General features: G+C 44.1%; 1 protein-coding gene across 9 annotated transcripts in view; it reads left to right on the top strand.

Moving 5' to 3' along the window:
* The window catches only part of LOC118388632 (unconventional myosin-IXb-like), a 102,274-nt gene extending 82,288 nt beyond the window's left edge, over window positions 1–19,986 (top strand). For 5 of the 9 annotated variants that reach the window (XM_052528612.1, XM_052528627.1, XM_052528592.1 and 2 more), the window contains 25 exons: window positions 121–201; window positions 552–662; window positions 2,612–2,737; window positions 2,938–3,087; window positions 3,330–3,487; window positions 3,723–4,862; window positions 5,017–5,086; window positions 5,277–5,432; window positions 6,351–6,451; window positions 7,504–7,613; window positions 10,408–10,559; window positions 10,722–10,829; window positions 10,924–11,094; window positions 11,481–11,522; window positions 12,134–12,245; window positions 12,397–12,470; window positions 12,591–12,783; window positions 13,006–13,134; window positions 13,387–13,492; window positions 13,642–13,773; window positions 14,993–15,116; window positions 15,425–15,475; window positions 16,507–16,625; window positions 16,809–16,936; window positions 17,315–19,986. In XM_052528612.1, the coding sequence (XP_052384572.1) occupies window positions 121–201; window positions 552–662; window positions 2,612–2,737; window positions 2,938–3,087; window positions 3,330–3,487; window positions 3,723–4,862; window positions 5,017–5,086; window positions 5,277–5,432; window positions 6,351–6,451; window positions 7,504–7,613; window positions 10,408–10,559; window positions 10,722–10,829; window positions 10,924–11,094; window positions 11,481–11,522; window positions 12,134–12,245; window positions 12,397–12,470; window positions 12,591–12,783; window positions 13,006–13,134; window positions 13,387–13,492; window positions 13,642–13,773; window positions 14,993–15,116; window positions 15,425–15,475; window positions 16,507–16,625; window positions 16,809–16,936; window positions 17,315–17,376 (3,906 nt within the window). In that variant the 3' untranslated portion in view covers window positions 17,377–19,986. Of the gene's footprint in view, window positions 1–120; window positions 202–551; window positions 663–2,611; window positions 2,738–2,937; window positions 3,088–3,329; window positions 3,488–3,722; window positions 4,863–5,016; window positions 5,087–5,276; window positions 5,433–6,350; window positions 6,452–7,503; window positions 7,614–10,407; window positions 10,560–10,721; window positions 10,830–10,923; window positions 11,095–11,480; window positions 11,523–12,133; window positions 12,246–12,396; window positions 12,471–12,590; window positions 12,784–13,005; window positions 13,135–13,386; window positions 13,493–13,641; window positions 13,774–14,992; window positions 15,117–15,424; window positions 15,476–16,506; window positions 16,626–16,808; window positions 16,950–17,314 lie in introns of all 9 variants that reach the window. The other 4 variants (XM_052528605.1, XM_052528601.1, XM_052528619.1 and 1 more) reach the window with 4 other exon arrangements.
* The last annotated feature ends 1,394 nt before the right edge of the window (window positions 19,987–21,380 follow it).

Here is a 21,380-nt window from a genome sequence, read left to right as displayed (position 1 = left end):
ACCTGAAAATACATAGCCACACTTCACACAATGCAAACTTCATACAATGCAGATGCAGAACATGGGAAATGTTTGTTGAGGTAAGTCTTAATTGACATGAAACCTCTTTTACATTGACAGACGTCTCTGACAAAGCTGCTGGAGAATCTGGGAAGAGCAGAGCCCTTCTTCGTTCGCTGTATTCGCTCCAACTCTGAGAAGGTAAAGTCACTTCACTAAAAACATGTTTTAACGGAGTTTCGTTTTTTATAAGTGTCCATCCATAATGATACGGTAGTTGACAATACAAAATACAGATTTTAAAAACCACGTTGTGGACAACTCATAGTTTTGTGACACTAAAAGCAGTTATAGTAAAACATGGTACAGTTCCATTAGGAGTCATCTATAACACATGAGCATCTATACATTATTGGTATCAGTTGTTATACATTACGTTATTCGTACCTAGGTATGCATAAATAAAGAACATTGAGTCTACTACTTACAACCAGTATGAGGAAAATGATTGCGTTCGTTCCTCTAACGACATTCTGTGTGTGTGTGTACAGAAGGAGATGTGTCTGAATGAGACCCTGGTGCTGCAGCAGCTGCGCTACACAGGCATGCTGGAGACTGTTCGCATCCGAAGGTCTGGCTATGGAGCCAAATACACCTTCCAGGTACGCTGCACCTGTTCACTGACTCAGATAGCCAGCAGACACCGGGAAGAAGCAATATACTGAACAAAAGTATATACGCAACATGTCCCATACTCACAACAAGCTTATTTCTCTCACATTTTGGGCACATATTTGTTTACATCTGTGTTAGTGAGCATTTCTCCCTTGCAAAGATTATCCATTCACCTGACAGGTGTCTTGCATCAAGAAGCTGATTAAATAGCATGATCATTACACAGGTGCACCTTGTGTTGGGAACAATAAAAGGCTACTCTAAAATGTGCAGTTTTTGTCACACAACACACTAACACAGATGTCCCAAGTTTTGAGGGAGCGGGCAATTGGCATGCGGACTGCAGTAATGTCGACCAGAGCTGTTGCTACATAATTGAATGTTCATTTCTTTACCATAAGCCACCTCCAACATTGTTTTAGATAATTTGGCAGTAAGTCCAACCGGCCTCACAACTGCAGACCATGTGTAACCATGCCAGCCCAGATCCTCCACATCCGGCTTCTTCACTTCCAGGATCACCTGAGACCAGCCACCCTGACAGCTGATAAATTGTGGGTTTGCACAACTGAAGAATTTCTGCACAAACTTTCAAACCGTCTCAGGAAAGCTCACCTGCTTGCTTGTCATACTCACCAGGGTCTTGACCTGACTACAGTTTGGTATTCTCACCTTCAATGGCCATTGGCATGCTGGAGAAGTGTGCTCTTCATGGATGAATCTTGGTTTCAACTGTACCGGGCAGATGGCAGACAGTGTATGGTGGTGTGTGAATAGAGTGCCCCATGGTGGCATGTCAGGCAAAGCTACAGAAAGCAAATAATGGCATTTGATTTATGGCAATTTGAATGCACAGATATACTGTGACAAGATCCAGATGCCTATTTTCATGCCATTCATCTGCTGCCATCACCTCATGTTTCAGCATGATAATGCACGGCCCCATGTCGCAAGGATCTGTACACAATTACTGGAAGCTGAACATGTCCCAGTTCTTCCATGGCCTGCATACTCACCAGACATGTCACCCCTTAAGCAAATTTGCTATGTTCTGGATCGACGTGTACGACAGTGTTCCAGTTCCCACCAAAATTCAGCGTCTTCGCACAGCCATTGAAGAGTGGGGCAACATTCCACAGGCCACAATCAACAGCCTGATCAACTCTGAGAAATGTCATGCTGCATGAGGTAAATAAATGGTCACACCAGCATGTGTGGTATTTTTTTTTTAAGGTGTCTGTGACCAACCGATGCAGATTACTATTCCCAGTCATGTGAAATCCATAAATTAGGGCTTAATTTATTTCAATTGACTGATTTATATGAAATCTAACGTTGAAATTGTTACATGTTGTGTTTATATTTTTGTTCGGTATATAAGAAGGAACATATTTATTGGGCATTGTCTGTCTTAATGTAACCCACTATCATAAATTATTGTGTAGAAATTCATGGCGGACACAAAAGTACAAAAATAATTGTCCACCACACTATTTTGTATACAGTGCACTTCAATCACCGATAAAGGCAGTAGGTTACTTTATACAGAAATGATAGGAGGGAGTTTGGTCTGGGAGGATGTGTGTATAATGTGAAGGTCTAGCAACCCAAACCCATGTGTGCAAATCACATAATTAAAAAAAAAAGTTGTCTGATATGCGCTAATCCCGCCCTCTCCCCTCCAATGGTGATGTCTGATCGTGTATATTGGCGTGGCCAATTACCGTAACATATAATCCCAAGACCCTAACAACAAATTGGAATTCATTATGAAGAAAATAATGTACTGGACAAGAATGTGTTATGAAAAATATTGTGCGGTCAAAGTAAAAAAAGAAAATTGTGTGTCTGTTATGAATTTCAAATAAGTAGTTTATCTATTTCACGAAAATCTGTGATTGTGTTGGTCAATGAACTAAGTACCTTCCATAAATAGGAATTCATCGAGCAATTCCGAGTGCTGCTGCCCAAAAACGCCACACCCTCCAAGCCAGAGGACATCTCAGCCTTGTTCCAGAGGATGAATCTAGACCACACCACCTACCAGATAGGCAAAACCAAGGTTAGACAAGCGCTCCTTCACTCTTTTTACTCAAACCTCACTTTCCTATGATAAGTTAAAGATATAGGCTATCGTGGTGTTACTTTCTAAACTATTAGCATAAGGAAAATGAACAGGTAGCCTATGTTCCCCAAAGATGTATAATAAGAGATAGATTCCCAGTTATGTGTCTCTTGTATCTCTTCAATTGTGATCCTCAGGTTTACCTGAAGGAACTAGAGCGTCAGCAGCTGCAGGACACGCTGCACAAGGATGTGATGCGTAAGATCATCTTCCTGCAGCTCTGGTTCAGGGCGAGCCTGGAGAGGAGGTACTTCTTGGAGATGAGACAGGCGGCCATCTTGATCCAGGTAAGCTGTGTGATAACCCTTCCTTTGTGTTCCACCATAAAACTGTCTGCACAGAAAAGGCACTGATGTCAGTTCAAAGATATTAATTTTCCCTGTATGGAATGCCTTGAATGCTATCATTTTCTGTGTCTATTTCTTACCAAGAAATACATATAAATTGTCCAATAATCTTCCTATATGAGACAATCATATTTCTGCAGACAGGCTAATAATGTGTTCTTGCCCCTGTTCGTCCCATCCAGCGTGCATGGCGTAGGCAACACAAGGAGAGACTGCGTCAGGCGGCCACGCTGATTCAGGCCGTTTGGAGGGGCTCTAGACAGAGATCACAGTACCTCCGCAGGCGGACCAGCATCAAGAAGATACAGGCTCTGGCCAGAGGACACTCAGCACGGAGGAGGTACAGCACCAGGCCACACCACTGAAATACTAAATGTAGTATTTATACATTTGAAATGCCTCGAGATACTGGTAAACAGCGACTAAGTTATTATTAACAACATCTCATGAATTCCGGTACTGGTGTTGCCAGAATCCCCACAGTTATTTGTTATAAATACTTAGAAAATTCTAAGAGATGCCTAACATTGTGATATGGATGTTGAACAACCTCTGAATCATGTTGGACTTTACAGGTGCCATTCAATACGGGAGGACAGGAGGAAAAAGGAGGATGAGGAAGAGGAGGCCAGGAGGGAGGAAGCTGCAGCTAGGCTAGTGAGAGAGGCAGAGGAGGCAACCCGACTGGAAATGGATGCAGAGGAAGAGGCGTTCAGGAGAAAGAAAAAGGCAGAGTGGGAGTCCGCAGAGAGGAGGGCGAGGGAGAATGAAGAGGCAAGGCTGAGGCAGGCAGAAAGCGTCAATGAGGAACCTGAGACACAGGAGGAACTAGAGGCACAGGTGGTAGCTGTAAGGACTCTAGATGAGAGCCGGCATTGGGACAAAGTGCCTGTCCAGGACAAGGAGGAGCAGAGGGAGGAAGTGGAAGATGGAGAAGCTGCAGCTAGTTCACCTTCTGAGAAGGTGGAAAAGGGGAATGCCCCTGCAGTCTCCCAGCCTGATAAGGGCAACAGTACACAGGCTGAGGCTGGGCCCCAGCTGGTGGAGGAGAGCCAGGCTGTGGAGGAACAGGAGCAAGCCCACTCCGAGGAGCCAGAGGAGGGGGGGACCACAGAGGCAGCTGCCCCCCACTCACCAGAGACACACAAGGGGGCTCAGGCGGCTGCGGAGGCTACCCCCTCCGCAGACCCCCATTCGGGGCAGAAGAAGCTACGTCCTCCCCCCCTCCACAAGGTCACAGCCTCCAGGAGCCAGGAGAAGAGGGAGCTTCGGCGCCAGCGGGGCCTGGAGCACAGCCAGAGAGAGAGTAAGCGGGTCGCCTCGGCAGCCACCAAGGAGGAGCCATCCCCTAAGGTCATAGATCAGGAGGCAGCCAGCCGAGCCGAGGAAAAGCCAAAAGGCCGGACGGATAGCAAGGAGATGGACCAGTACACCTTTGTAGCCTGGAAGAAGGACGACAAGGGGAAGAAGGAAGCCAAAGCCACCACCCCTGCTCCTATACGCCCCAGCACCTTACCCCTGAACCCCCCTGAGCCAATGGCTAACAGGAACGGCCATGAGGTCCTGGGTCCAGGCAACCTGACTCGGTACAGCCAACAGGACGCTATGAAGGAGAAGGCAGAGAAATGGAAGGAGGGAAAGATTGATGTACAACAACCAGAGAGTACCAGTCCTCCTGAGGCCCACAGCAAGGACAGGATAAAAAAATATTCACAGTATGACATTTCATATCCTTCTGATATCTACACTATATCATGTCATATCATTTTTTGATGTCATTGTTTTTGCAACATGAGGAAGAACTGATGATTCCCCCAGTTATGAGCATGAATTTCCCTCATCTCTGTATCGTACTTACTTTATTTCCAGGAGTGTTGGAAACTCGTCATCTTTTGATGCTATGTCCCCTGGATCGGCTGGTGCTACGTCAAACAGAGAGGTAACATGCTTGTTGCTCTAGTATTATACCCACCATGATGTGTGCCTTGCCTTTTCTTATTAACTGTTTTTTTTTCATCAAATATGAGGGCAGCACATCAGATCTGAACAGGCTGAAAGCTAGCCAATCACATCCTTCCTGCAAGGCATCTGAATGGAAGCTCAAAGTGTCGTTGTGCTTTTCTGGCTAGGTCAGGTCACGTTACCGTAAACGTGCCAAACACAAACGTCGGCTAGCTCGTAGACGCTCGCCTTTTAAGAAAAGTGCAGAAGTGGACTATTGGACCTGCTTCCCTTTGTCCCCTGTGGGCCCAAGCAGGCCCTTGCACTCAAAGTCCATGGATAAGGTATAATCACAAAGCCAGAGCACAGCTTGCCATCTCAGAGAAACTGAGCCCTGCCAGCCAAAGCAAACCTGGTGCCTCCTCGCACACCTTTGGCTCTTTATCTCTGGACTCCATTTTCTGACCTTTTCTGCCATAGTGTTTAACCCCATCATCATACACTTCCTTAGATGTAACACAGAACATAATAAAGAGGCTTAGGAGTGAATACACTTCAGGGTTGGTCAACTCCACAATGAAAACCTTTCTGGTCGACCGTCATGATTTAGCTGTTTCGGCAAGCCATGTGTGTCGTCATGGGCTATTTCACCCAGCAGTTAATCTTATTTTATCAAATGTCATGTCCATGGCAGCAAAAAATAAGTAGTTGTAACGTAGCTACCATTTTACCAGGCTCTTACTGTAAGTGTGTTATTAGGCAATGACTTTCCTGTGGATTCCTAACGCAACTATCATTTTTCAATTGAATGATTCATTTGTTATTTAAATAACAAGTGGTCCTAGATTATTTGTGGACTCAATTTGGCTTTCCCCAAATCCACCACAAAAAAAGGTCAATGTGCTGATGGGAATAAACATGGGTGTATTTTTCAGGTAATAAAATGAGAACGTCATCCATAATTTGTGTATCAATTATGAGAAGTGGTGAACTTTTAAGGTAATTGTCGCCAAGATTGGGTGTTTCTGGAAGTTGTGTAGGTGGGGTTCTCATGGAAGTTTATTGGTTGCTATTTGGTTGGGGCCATTCTTGATTGCTGGAAATGTCATCTCTTTCCTATCACAACTGAAACAAATGATCTATCACCATTGAGTTTCTAACAAGGCCTTATCTTCTCAAACTGCTTTTGAACACCTGCTCAATGGGAAGGGAATTAGTTTGATTCCTCACATTGTTCTTATTCTTTCTCCCTGTATCGCCAGTCTCCTACAGAGGATGGGTCAAAGGGCAGCATGAAGAGGAGGACCCATGACACATCAGGCCACCAGGACACTGTCCATACTCATCCTTCCACCCCAGAGAAGTACGCTGCTTCAGGGAAACTAATGGGAGATATTGTACAGCAGGATGGGGAACAGAATAGTCCTGCCTTGATTCATGGCTGATTCCTTTTGGGTTGTGAAAAGAGACTGTGTTGGACCTAGAAACATTGGTTTTGTTTATTTGATGAGTCATAAGAGCTTTTGGCAGGTCACAGCATAAAATGGTTTGGGAACTAGTGGTGTAGATTAGAACCATACTTGGCCAATATTCTGGTTTGATGCCTTGGGTTTTGGATGTCAAATCATATACTTATGTCCTAAGGGTCTTCCGGATAACCCCAATGCTTGTGTGATGGTGATGGAAAGAGACTAATATAGTAACAGTGGAGGAAAACACTTCAGCAGACGATTTTGTCCACCCAGGCGGTCTGAGTCAGATGGCCCATGGGAAAACACTCTTTCTTGTGTAATCAAACTGTCCAGCTTCATGTGGCTTGCTGCACAAACTAGAGTTTCCCATATATAGCTATAGAGACAGATTATTGGATGGGATAAATTCCTTAACTTCATTTACTCTTTCATTAATTCACTTTTTTGAATGTGCCATGACAAAGTTATCGGATTGGAAGATCAAATATTGCCCTTTGTTTTGATTTGGCTTTGGATTGTTACCATGGTTCTCAGTGAGCGGAGTTGTAAAGCCTGAAAATATGTGGTGCTGGACTGTACCGATGAGAAAATGTAGTACTGTAGTCTTGCATACATAAACCCTCACAGGTCTGCCTCTTGATATTCACACTTCATAAAGATTCAGCATTCACATCTCACACATCTGTTCACTAAAACAAAGCATGTTCTATCCAATTCTCATGCATGGTGGCAGATGTGATCTATGTCTGAACAACAGGTACTCTTGTAATTGTTATACATGTTATTAGGATTAGATACATTACTCACCTGTGCCTATTTACTATAGTGCAGTCTTGCGCCAAGAATTAGTCAAACCCATTAAAAACCATAATACATGTTAATATGTTAGACTTACAGTGCATTTGCGTTGACTGAGTGCGGTTACAGTTTGATTGTGCTGTAGACCCTCAGGGTTCCTGAGGAAGATCCTGAAGAAACGTCCCCATAAGGAGCCTCAGACCCCTGACGATGTAGAACTGACCATGGCCCAGGCCCTGATCGAACGAGGAGAAGGTAAGAGGCACCTGGTCGCAGCCTTGAGGGACACCAAATATGTGACCTGACCAGGAAAAACTCTGTGTCCTAGTTCTACAATAGGTTATACAATAAGGCTCACATTATTTGTGCTGATCTGGTCTGGAATTGTCAGTGGTTTTAATCATGTGAAGGTGCTGGAAAAGTGCAGTGATGTAGGTAGGAGTGATACAGGGTCAGCCACTTCCTGAACATGGGACCCAGAGAGAAAATCCAGGTGTTTGCTTTCAGGGTAAATAATGAGGCAAGTAGGATTAAGCTCTTATCAAAACAAGATAGTTTGGACCTTTCATGAATTTGGCTCTAGCCTCTTGCTATGGCAGTGCATGAGAGTTTGGTGTTTAAGAGGGGTAAAAAGGGATGTTATATCTACAGTGATATGAAGAACCCTGTAAAAAAAACTAATTTGGAATGAAGTTAAAAGCTTTCATTTCATGGACAAAACAAAATGTATTGAACAAAAATATAAACGCAACATGTAAAGTATTGGTCCCATGTTTCATGAGCTAAAATAAAAGATACCAGAAATGTTCCATACACACAAATATATTACTTCTCAAATGTTGATGCCAAATGTGTTTACCTCCTTGTTTGTGGGCATTTCTCCTTTGCCAAGATAATCCATCCACCTGACAGATGTGGCATATCAAGAAGCTGATTAAACAGCATGATGATTACATAGGTGCTCCTTGTGCTGGGGACAAAAGGTCATTCTAAAATGTGCCGTTTTGTCACACAACACAATGCCATAGATGTCTCAAGTTTTGAGCGAGTGCGCAATTGACATGCTGTCTGTAGGAATGTCCACCAGAGCTGTTGTCAGAGAACTGAATGTTCCTTTATCTAACATAGCCCGCCTCCAATATAGTTTTAGAGAATTTGGCAGTACTTCCAACTGGCCTCACAACCAGAGACTACGTATAACCACATCAGCCCAGGACCTACACATCCGGCTCCTACACCTGCGTAATTGTCTGAGACCAGCCACCCGGAAAGCTGATGAAACTGAGGAGTATTTCTGTCTGTAATAAAGCCCTTTTGTGGGTAAAAAACGTATTCTGATTGGCTGGGCCTGGCTCCCCAGCAGGTGGGCATATGCCCTCCCAGGCCCCCGCCCATGGTTGTGCCCCTGCCCAGTCATGTGAAATCCATAGATTAGGGCCTAATGAATTTATTGACTGATTTTCCTGTTACTGTACAGTGGCTTGCAAAATATATTCACCCCTCTTGGCATTTTTCCTACTTTGTTGCCTTACAACCTGGAAGTAAAATGGAATTAAATTTGTTGGGGGGGGGTTGTATCATTTGATTTACACAACATACCTACTACTTTGAAGATGCAAAATACTTTTTTTTTGTGAAACAAACAAGAAATAAGACAAAAACAGAACTTGAGCGTGCACCCCCCCAAAGTCAATACTTTGTAGAGCCACCTTTTGCAGCAATTACAACTGCAATTACAACTGCAAGTCTCTTGGGGTCTCTCTAAGTTTGGCACATCTAGCCACTGGAATTTTTGGCTATTCTTCAAGGCAAAACTGCTCCAGCTCCTTCAAGTTGGATGGGTTCCGCTGGTGTACAGCAATCTTTAAGTAATACCACAAATTCTCAATTGGATTGAGGTTTGGGCTTTGACTAGAGCATTCCAAGACATGTAAATGTTTCCCTTTAAACGTGAGTGTTGCTTAAGCAGTATGTTTGGAAAGTGAACCTCCGTCCCAGTCTCAAATCTCTGGAAGACTGAAACAGGTTTCCCCCAAGAATTTCCCTGTATTTAGCGTCATCCTTAAATTCTGACCAGTTCCCCCTGATGGAAAACATCCCCACAGCATGATGCTGCCACCACCATGATTCACTGTTGGGATGGTATTCTCGGGGTGATGAGAGGTGTTGGGTTTGCGGCAAACATAGCGTTTTCCTTGATGGCCAAAAAGCTACATTTTAGTCTCATCTGACCAGAGTACCTTTTTTCATTTGTTTGGGGAGTCTCCCACATGCCCCTTTTGGCGAACGCCATATGTGTTCACCTAAGGCTTTTTCTGTCCACTCTTCCGTAAAGCCCAGCTCTGTGGAGTGTACTGCTTCGTGGTCCTATGGACAGATACTCCAATCTCCGCTGTGGAGCTTTGCAGCTCCTGCAGGGTTTTCTTTGTTGCCTCTGATTAATGCCCTCCTAGCCTGGTCTGCGAGTTTTGGCGGGCGGCCCTCTCTTGGCAGGTTTGTTGTGGTGCTTAATAATAATGGCTCCGTGGGATGTTCAAAGTTTCAGAACTTTTGTTTTATAACCCAACCCTGATCACTACTTCTCCACAACTTTGTCCCTGACCAGTTTGGAGAGTTCCATGGTCTTCATGGTGCCGCTTAGTGGTGTTGCAGACCAATTTGGACTATTTTGTGTATGTCCATTACATGAAATCAATTTAAATTGCAGTTTGTAATGCAACAAAATAGGAAAAACGCCAAGGGGGATGAATACTTTTGCAAGGCACTGTAACTCAGTGAAATTGTTAATTCTTACATGTTGCATTTATATTTTTGTTCACTATATATAAAATGCACCCAGGTCCCATCAATCTACATTTTACAGCTTGTTGTACTTCCTAGTTTTGGAGCTTTGATGGCTGTCAGATTCTACAGAAAAGTTAGAAATCTTTATTCCAAGCATTGTTTGTTTTCAAATAATTTATTATGGTATTTTTACATATTGACAACACTGCTCTCTCTCTCTCTTCCACACAACACCACCTCTCTCACACATCTCGCTCCCACCCAGACCCGGCTAGTGGAGGTCGGGCAGTGAGCCGGAACCCCACCATCAAGATCAGCCGGGCCACACGGGTCTCAGAGCAGTGGAACGCCTCACTGGACCGGGAGATTACCAACGCCAACGAGCTCCGACATCTGGATGAGTTCCTGGGGAATCAGGTCGGACCGCTTTTCTGCTTCTTCATACAGCTAAAGCCTAACTGTTATGAGGGTTGTTCTCCGTGACACACCTTGTGTAGTTTCCAGATGCATAGAGCTAAAATACACTTATTGTATGCTCCGTGATATTTTCAATTGACCACGTGTTTAATCTCTCTGTAGGTGAATGACTTCCGCTCCAGGGGGAAGCAGTTGTCGGCAACCGAGCACATCTTCGTCACAGCCACCATGCAGTTCAGAGAGACCATCAAGGGAATGTACTCTCTCCCAGTATGTGGACACACACACTCACACACTATGGATTATGAATGGTTGATGCTTTATGCATTTCTGACTCGCTTTCTTTCTCTCCCGTGGTGGACAGAAACCCCACATTGGCTACAACGGTCTGATGCGTGGCTACCAGAACAAGGTGATCAGCCTGGCCGGAGACAAGCAGAAGGGTGAGGTGCAGCTGGTGGTCAACCTCTTTCAGTCTGTCCTGGATGGCTTCATACGGGGAGAGATCAAGAAGGAGGAGGCAGAACCAGCTAAGGTGAACTTGCTTATTTTGTCATAGGGCTATTATCAATGTTTTTTCTGCGTCAAAAAGAGGCTTGACTTAGGTGTTGGGTGTGATAGGGGGCGTGGCAATTTACCCATCTGCACGGCTGAACATTTTAAAGGCCATCTTTTTTTTAAGGCAATTTCCTGCAATTCTTCAAATTTTGCCATGGAGCGGAGAGAACATTTTGCAGTTTTAAAGCTAATTTCCTGCATTTTGCTATGGCTAATGCTGTGTTCTTTTGCTCAAATAGAAAAACAAAATCAAAACCATTTAAGGCTTTTGTAAAACCAGTGCCTCGCTGTATGACAAACACAGCATTGATTTGATATATGGGTTAAATAAATTGGGTATTGATGTGTTTGTCTGTATTTCAGCCTGATAAAACTCGGAAGAAGAGGCGCAAAAAATACAAGAGTGTAAGTACAAAGGATCAGCCCTAAAATCTTTCCACTCTTCTCAATATGGCACGAAACATGTAACTGCCAAAATAAAGGAAACACCAACATAGTGTCTCAATAGGGCGTTAGAGCACCACAAGCAAGAACACCTTCAATGCACCATGGCATAGATTGTACAAGTGTCTGGAACTCTATTGGAGGGATGCGACACCATTCTTCCATCTAAAATGTGGTGTTTTGTTGATGGGAAAACGCTGTCTCAGGCACCACTTCAGAATCTCCCGTAAGTGTTAAATTGGGTTGAGATCTGGTGACTGAGCTGGCCATGGCATATGGTTTACATTGTTTTCATGCTTATCAAACCATTCAGGGACCATTCGGGCCCCGTGGATAGGGGCATTGTCATCCTATAGGGGCATTGCCATGGTAGCCAAAACAATGGCCTGCCCAGAATTTTTATACATGGCGCTAAGCGCGATGTTAATTGCTTAATTAACTCAGGAACCACACCTGTGTGGAAGCAACTGCTAATTTACTCAAGTGTTTCCATTATTTTTGGCAGGTACCTGTATGTATTCAAAGAAACGACTCTAAAGATTTATATCAATGGTCCTGTGGTTATGGTTTAGATGGAGAACCCTTTGGACCATGTGTTCAGCACGTACCAGGTTAACATCATGCAGTCCTGTGACCAGTGCAGCTCCTATATCTGGGGCATGGAGAAAGCCTGCATGTGTAGCTGTGAGTACCCCACACACACAAATATTCGGACAATATTTAAGTAACAAGTACGACACTCCAAATGATTGATGTGAATGTTGAGAATAGTTTTTACATTCTTCTGAGCCCCACCGTGAACTCAAATGCTAAGATAATATTTGTATTCCTCCAGATTGCAAGATGGTGTGCCACAAGAAGTGCCTCTGCAAAATTGTCACAGACTGCTCCACGTTTTGTGTCAAAAAGGTATACCTTTTAACCTCATTCTTGGACCATGATTTAGGTTGGCTGATGTCAAGTCAGGATTGGTCCCTATGTTACTCCTATGTGACTAACCTGCCACTGACGGTTGACGTCTGTATGCAGAGTGATGAGGAGTCTGGAGGCCTGCACTTTGGGGTGCGAGTCTGTCACCTGACCAGCGACAAAAACACTGTTCCCATGGTGCTGGAGATAATGCTGGAGCACGTGGAGATGAACGGCCTGTACACGGAGGGGATCTACCGCAAGTCTGGCTCTGCCAACCGCATGAAGGAGCTCCACCAGCTAATGGAGACTGGTAAGGACCAGCCATAGCATAAACTGTATAGCAGCGCTTTCAAGAGAGCTACAAAGATATTGAAGGCTAACACTTGAAGGGTTCTACGTAAGACGTACTTAACATGTAAGCACCAGCGTGTTTGTTTTATTTCATAATGCCTAAAGATCGTATGTATGACGTAAGAATGCCTCTTCATGTTCCCATTCCATGACTTGTGTAATGGTTGATGTTGTGTGGCAGACCCCCACGCTGTGTGCCTGGAGGACTACCCCATCCACACAGTGACGGGGCTGGTCAAACAGTGGCTGAGGGAACTGCCTGACCCCCTCATGACCTTCATTCATTACAATGACTTCCTTCGGGCCGTAGGTGAGTCCTGTTATAACGCTAGGTTTAGACAAAACTCTGCCCCGCTATAGACCATGGCTCTTCTCCAGTATTGAGAGAGATGGCTACTCTTCTTTTCTTCTTCAGCCCCTATGTCAGCCCATGTGGGTTATGCTCTCCTTTGTATATTCTACTGAGCTATTCTACTGCATGTTGAAATGTGGTGTAATATTGTTGAGTGTCATTGCGTTACATTTGTTGTTGATCCAAAATGTTGGTACTTTTCTCCTCCAGAACATCCTGAAAAGCAAGAACAGCTACATGCCATCTACAAAGTGTTGGAGGAACTCCCCACCGCATGCTTCAACACCTTGGAAAGGCTCGTCTTCCATCTAGTCAGGTGCGATACTCATGGCCGGGGCTCTCGATTGGTTGAATAAACGATTAATGACAAAAAACATCATGCTCAGTTTATGTTGCTGGACGAATACAATTTGAAAGGACACATTTTTCCCCTCAAACATGATTAACGTTTATTTCCTCTCCCAGAGTGTCTAAGGAGGAGTCTCACAACCGCATGTCTCCCAACTCCCTGGCCATCGTGTTTGCCCCCTGCATCCTCCGCTGTCCCGACAGCGCCGACCCGCTCATGAGCATGAGGGACGTGGCCAAGACCACCACGTAAGTCTCTCTCTCATCACTGCATAGACCGGAACCACTGTTACTTTATATATCTGGAGCAAATGTTTAAATCATTTAAAATTACACATTAAGCATCTCCAATCTAAAATTAAATTAGAATTGGCTTCCTATTTCGCAACAAAGCATCCTTCACTCATGCTGCCAAACGTACCCTTGTAAAACTGACTATCCTACCGATCCTTGACTCTGATGTCATTGACAAAATAGCCTCCACCACTCTACTCAGCAAATTGGATGCAGTCTATCACAGTGCCATCCGTTTTGTCACCAAAGCCCCAAATACTACCCACCACTGTGCCCTGTATGTTCTCATTGGCTGGCCCTCGCTTCAAATTCGTTGCCAAACCCACTGGCTCCAGGTCATCTATAAGTCTTTGATGGGTGAAGCTCCGCCTTATCTCAGCTCACTGGTCACCATAGCAGCACCCACCCGTAGCACGCGCTCCAGCAGGTATATTTCACTGGTCACCCCCAAAGCCACTTCCTCCTTCAGCCGCCTTTCCTTCCAATTCTCTGCTGCCAATGACTGGAACAAACTGCAAAAATAACTGAAGCTGGAGACTCATATCTCCCTCACTAGCTTTAAGCACAAGCTGTCAGAGCAGCTCACAGATCACTGTAACTGTACATAGCCCATCTGTAAATCGCCCGTCCAACTACCTCATCCCCATCCTGTTATTTATTTTTGCTCCTTTGCACCCCAGTATATCTACTTGCACACTCATCTTCTGCACATCTATCACTCCAGTGTTTAATTGCTATATTGTAATTATTTTGCCACTATGGCCTATTTATTGCCGTACCTCCCTTATCCTACCTCATTTGCACGCACTGTATATAGACTTTTTCTATTGTATTATTGACTGTATGTTTGCTTATTCCATGTGTAACTCTGTTTGTGTCGCACTGCTGTGCTTTATCTTGGCCAGGTTGCAGTTGTAAATGAACTAGCCTACCTGGTTCTCAACTAGCCCACCTAGATTAAATAAAGGTGAAATAAAAAAGAAAGGGGAAAGAAATACAATAAGATAAATGGTCAATTTTAGAATGAATTTGATTGATCTCAACCCTAGTCTTTGCTGTTATCAAGTGATTATTTTGTTCAGGCAACTAGGTAGGACACTCACTCTATGAAGAACAACGCAGTGCCTTTAACACAATAGAATTGGATGACTAAGATGTAATGTCTGTGTCCCAGGTGTGTGGAGATGCTGATCAACGAGCAGATCCGAAGCTACAACGAGAAGATGGAAGAGATTGAACAGCTGGAGTATGCCGAGGCTCTGGCCGTCAACCAGCTCAAACTCAAGAGGCAGAACACGGTACGCACAATGCTACATGCCTTGGTCTGTCTGAACAATACCCAGAGTTGGGGTCAATTCAGGAAGTTAACTGACATTTCAATTTGTTTTTCTCAATGCCTCTCTGTGAGAAACATCTGGAATTGGAATTTCTGTTTACTTCCTGAGTTGAAATGGATTGACCCTAACACTTACCAGGTCCGTAGACTCACTAGGCAAACCAACCATAGTCACGGACTTGATGTACTGTTGGGCAGTGTTCTACTCTCTACTGTCCCATGTCCATCGTGGGTTACTGCTCATTGTTTTGTGGTTCTCCCTTTCTTCAGCTGCACTGGCATTTGCCCCTCAGGTTTTCTGCTCCGTACAAAGGAGTGGTGGTACGTATCCACTTAGCTCCAGTTCTCCTGGTAGCTAGATGCAGTTTGCCATGTCCACCCGTCTGTGCATGACGTGTCGTAGTCGATGCCCCCCCCCCCTTCCCCTCCTTTTCATACTAACTGGTAGTATACAATATTGCAGTGGTCACCCAACTATGGTTTCGGAGAACTACAGGGCATGCTTTTGTTCCAGCCCAGCGTTAACACAACTAAGTCAACGAATGGTGGACCCGAGTAAAGACCAGGATCAGTAGAGTTGTTAGTGCTGCGCTGTAGCAAATGCCTGCGTACCTTACCTGCTCTTAGTAGCTCTCTGGGAACTTGTTAGACCCCTGTGATGCTGCATATTTGTTTCAGTCCCCAGCGTCTGTGATGGGAAGGTTCTTCAGGGTGATGGTGTTGGGTTGGTGTTGTTGGTCTTTTCTACATAGGATTTTGTGTATGGTTTGACTTTTGTATGGTTGACTAGTATTTAGTGACATTTCACTCTTGATCATAACTCACTTGTGCTTTGTGGAACATACATGATTCCACACAGCACAACCACGGTTTTAGAGGGATGGTTTGTGGATTCTTCCTGTTCATCGGTACCAAGAATTGGAACTCAGGGAAATGGGGAATGCTTGACATGGGAATGACTAGTCTGTCTTGATGATATACTTTTTTTCTCCTAGTGTAAAATAAGCTTGTATGACATGACCTCTGCTCAGATTTGCAGTCTCAAGCTGCGTTCAATAGTGCATCAAACCCTTCCCATCCGATACCGACGTTTTCCTACATGTTGTGTGGTTGAATAACATAGTGCCTGTTTCTCCCTACTGATCGTGACACAACCTCCTGCCTGCCTTAGGGTATCATGGTTCCCTGGTACCTTATGCAACACTATGCATGATTACTTAACACAGCCCCCTTAACCCCCACACCACCACCATTCCCCTCCATTCATTCATCCTCTTAACCGGTGTGGTGGAGACTTGCCATTGCGATAGCCCAATCGTTGAGGTGTCCTGAATAACTGTGTTCTCTCCCAGGTGCATGAGAAAGAGTGCTCTGACCCGACTGTGGTCCCTGGGAACGATGTTCCGCTGGACTCCGATACGGAGGCTGAGAAGAACCTGATGGCGCGCATCAAGTCCATCAAACAGGAGAAGTAAGAACCGAGCAGAGCCTCTGAGTCACGCCTAGATTCACCACTGAATTCAGCACATTTTAATACTGTGATGTATACACTGGTTATATCTGATTGATATAGTTTTGGGTTGTGGAGATCCACCAACCCTTGGTTACTTTTGTGACCCCTCTGTTCTGTCTCTCCCTTCCCCCTATTTTCCAGGGAGGAACTAGCCTACAGACTGCCAGAGCTGGAGCAGCCTGGTTCAGACCAGGAGAACCTGGATTCTGAGGCGTCGGTGAGCTCTGAGAGCCTGCTGGACGAGCGCTGCCACAACTCTGAGCCCGAAGGTCAGTATTAAAGGTACTGTCTCACCCCCCCCCCCTTTCCTACCTATTCACACACGTGTTTCTCATCGGCCTACCCGGCCCCGTCTGTCCATGTTGTCTCTGATGTAGGTCTAGACAAGCTGTGGTGAAACTGGTGGTGCATTTAAAGAGGGTGGCGGAGGTCTGCTCTCTAGCATGTTGGAGGCTCCCAGTTTCACAAGCAACGTTTTGTGTGTCTGTGTGGCACACAGAGATATTGACCGAACTAACATGGTGTTTATTTGTGGTGATATTGAGCCCTTTCAGGATGGCTGTTACTCTTGAACTCTGAGTGGATGATGCTGTTTTTTCCCCTCTTAACATGTACTTTCTCATCCTCGTTCTCTCCTGCTGAATTAGGCCAAGCTGACCTTGCCCAGAGACCTAAGGCCCCAGGGGGCATTCCTCTCTCTGCAACCTAGTCTCCTCTGGCTCCACCTCCCGGCCACAACGCCATCGCCCCATCATCCTCGGCACGGTAAAGCTGCCGCCGGGCATCCGCTCGCAGCCCCCCGCTGCGGCCCTCAACCCCTCCTGCCAGCCGTGGCTTCAGCCTGATCAAGAGGCGGAAACAGCCCGCCCGACGCAAAGACTGCACCCAGTCCCTGTACATCAGTCCAGACAAAGGCCTGTTCCCCTCTCCCACCTCCTCCATCTCCTCCCTCTCTAGCTCCACACCACAAAGTCTCCAGGCCACCAGCAAGGCCCTCAGACGCTTCTCGGACCCCGACATCCCCTATTGTGACCCAGCTTGACACAGACAGGAGGCAGAATAGAACTCGATAAGGAACTGGATATCTATGGTGGGCCCCCCTCGGTCTTGAGGATACAGTATGGAGTCTGTTATTGTCGCTGTTGCCATGGACACGGATCATGGATGTGTGTTTATATACTTGTGACTTATGCCTGGTAATAACAGGATGTGTCACCAAGCACTTTTTCTACACTTAATATATTGTTGTAGTTTTTTAAGAGACAAATTAAATCAAGTTTGCGCGGCCGCATGGATTCTATGGACAAATGTTTTCTTTTTTAAATACTTAGTTTTCATGAGGAAAAACTGCAGGCAATTGCACATTTCCATTCCACGGTCTCCTTATGAGAAGACCCAAACAGTTTGCTCAATGTAAAGTCAATAGTGCCTTGATTTGCACATTGTCAGTGTACAAATTTGTTGGTAATTTCTACTTTTAATATTCGATGAGGGTGAGGGGGGTATGTATCTTTGTATGATACTCTTGTGCTGATTCAAAGAAATTGTACCAACTCGAGACATGCTCGAACGAGGACCAAAACACTTGTGATCCAGTTATGGGGCCTTGAACAGCCTTCTCGTGGGAAATGGATTGACGCCACGTTCTTCCCTCTCCCACCATTTCCTCCCTGTATAGGAACTGCTTTCACTTGTCAAAGGGGAAATGGGAGCAGCACTCTAGCCACTTTCCTCCTGGATGAAAACCCGCTAAACCCTGGTCAAGGTCTGCATGCCATGTCTTATAAATGGACCTTTTTTTTTTAGATTCTACTTTCTGTAACGTTTCTGCAGCTACATACATATGGCTTCAGTCAACTGTACTGTACCTGCCACTATGTCAATCGGAGGGTCAGGATCACTATCGACTACAGAGGACCCCCTCTTCACAAGTTGTTTGACATGTAATACTAATGAGTGATTCCTCATGGAACCAGACCCCAAAAAAACATGCTTTTGGGGGGTTTTCACAAAATGTAATCTATGGAATAGTCCTTTGGAGGAAGGATTGTCATATATTTGACATTTTGTATCTAAACGCATAATTTGAGAAATAATTAATCAAAGTTGGCATATGTATGTAATTTTGGACCTCACCTAGGCCTCCTTTTAAAGCTCCATGATGTTTCATCTGTAGATGCGAAAGTAAAGATTGGTGTCATATGAAGCTCTACCTCTTGCTCTGTAATATGAGTAGTATTTTAATTTCAATAAGAAATTTTTTACATTAATTGATGAATATTGAAAATATAGATTTGTTTGATTTGGCCTATTTATCAATATATTGTTGAACTTACTTTAGTCTACGTGCATATCAATGTTCAAGAGTGGGATCTCTGTTAGTTTAAGTTATGGCCCATTTTTATCCAGAGAAATTGACATAGTAGTAGGCATTGTAGCCAATCACAGCCCTCCTTTTACTTGTATCATTGCACATCCTGAAAATCACCAGCAGGAATCCATTTTCACTTTCACTCTGTTGGTAATGCTTAAAAATTGGATCATAACGCTAAAAGTAACAGACACCCCCGTCTGGAACTTTGATATGCCCGCAGAGTATATTATGTTCAACAATATATGTATCTATAGCAATGATTCTCATCTATCATTGCTTAATAATCACTGCTCTATTGGACATAACACCTGAAACATCTCATTTTTAAAAAGTCTTGTTCGTATGTTTTTTTTAGACCTTTGAGCTATTGCTCTGGGTAGGAAATAGTCCATGTGTTAGCACAGGACAATAGCCTAGCTCCTTCTGCATCGCTAGAGCTATTGCTTGAGCTAATAGACGCTTGAGGGACCTGTATTATGAGTCTAATGCATTATCAAATGCCTCCTAGCGTGTAGAGGAGAACCAACACAATCGACCAAGCCATTGTTAACGTGTTCAAAATGTGAACCTGAACTGATCATTTTGGGTACCTGTCTGGGGTTATTAGTAGGACCCCAGAGCAAAGCGTTAAAGCTTCATATGACACTAATTGTTGCTTTGTAGCATCTACAGATTCAACATTATGGAGTGTTAAAGGAATAAAGACAAAATGTCAGAAATATCCCGGTAATACTTCTTCCAATGGATTACATTTTGTGTGGGGTGATGGTGATGGTGATGTCTGGGTTTTGTGAGGAATCACTGTCCTTCTGACTGCTGTTTGATGTTGTATGTCTGTGCCTGCATACTGAGAATGCCAATTTGGAATGTCTGGGATTGAATGGTGTGAATTGAATGATGTGAGCTGTAATGAATATTAACAGGACAATACAGTACATGCTTGTATCCCATGCTGTGGTCTTTTAATTTTGGGGATTTACCATTGATTCACCACTAGGCGGAGACAAAATAAGAGACCAGTGTAGTGAATCTGGATGTTCATTATTGAGAGGTCAACCCATGTAGTGAGGCAGCTAATGATATAAGCATCCAATACAAGTGACTCAAAAAGTGTATGTAAGGAATCCTACTTGTGATTATTCTCTCGAAACTAAAAGCAGAATCTTGTATCACAAGACTGTGGCACATTTTGTTTTCGTCTGTCCTTACAGTATGAGGAAGTTACCAAAGTGAACTAAGATGACAACAGGGACTGTTAATCATTTACTCCAACGATAAAGGCTTGCACTCCCTTTTCCCCGTATTGCGCTGTATATAGTTTCCACAACACTGCCCACAGCAAACTTTGATACTAGCGTAAGTGAGATTTCATAACTTTTATAAAACCATGACCAGCAAGAGTGCTGTTTTTGTAAATACGTTTTTATTCAACACTATTACAAAACAATGCACTTCTCCCTACTTTCACTCGCGCTGCAGCTGCAATGAATGAATAGCCAAGTATCGATAGCCCTGCATTTTATTATTTATTAGCATCTTGTTTGTTTTAATATCATGGAATATTTAAAAATCTCTGGTCATAGGAACAATATTTGTGCATGAGGCAGATGTGGAAGTGGTGCGACTTCAGTTAAGAGGTGTCCCCTCTGGAGGAAAGAGAGGCGGACTCTCTGCTGCTCTCTCCCTCCACTGAGGCTAATGTCGTGTTCAAAACAGAGATTTAAGACTTCAGTGTGTTCTAGACAACTGACAAACGAGATCTGACTGGGAAAAATTAGATTTGAACGATCATCCACTTTGGAATTCAAAGTTCGTAACTCGGGGATCTTTCTAGAGCTCCAACTTTCTGACCTGAAGATCACTGACGTCATTTGACAGTTTCTTTTGGAGTTCACTTTTGTCTTGAAAGCACCATGACCATCAGATGCAGTTACTATCAGACCAGTAAAATAAAAATACTATTTAAATTTATGCTCAGCTGTGCCTCAAGTGCTACACCAACTGATCTATTTTATCAAAGCTGGTTTTGAAATATACGGTCTGAGAAGAACAATATTGGCATGCCAGGCATATAGCCAATGGTGTGAATGTATTAGGCTACTGCACAAACATTCCTACAGAGCTGTTTTTATTGTTATGTTTAAAAATAATGTAGATCTTTGCTTGCTTTTTGACTCAAAGGTTGGTGATCACTGTAAGAAGTACCAACTGCTGTTAGGCTTCGAATATAGAGAATATGTACTAAACACATGGACAAGATCTGACAAGGCCCCAAAAAAGATATGTATTTATGCACACATTGAGGGTGCTTTGATTTTTACCTATAGTCTTATCTGCTG

Source organism: Oncorhynchus keta, chromosome 1 (assembly GCF_023373465.1).
Source record: "Oncorhynchus keta strain PuntledgeMale-10-30-2019 chromosome 1, Oket_V2, whole genome shotgun sequence".
Classification (NCBI taxonomy): domain Eukaryota; kingdom Metazoa; phylum Chordata; class Actinopteri; order Salmoniformes; family Salmonidae; genus Oncorhynchus; species Oncorhynchus keta.
The sequence above is the reverse complement of the archived record's forward strand: the minus strand, read 5'-3'. Positions and strand labels throughout refer to the sequence as shown.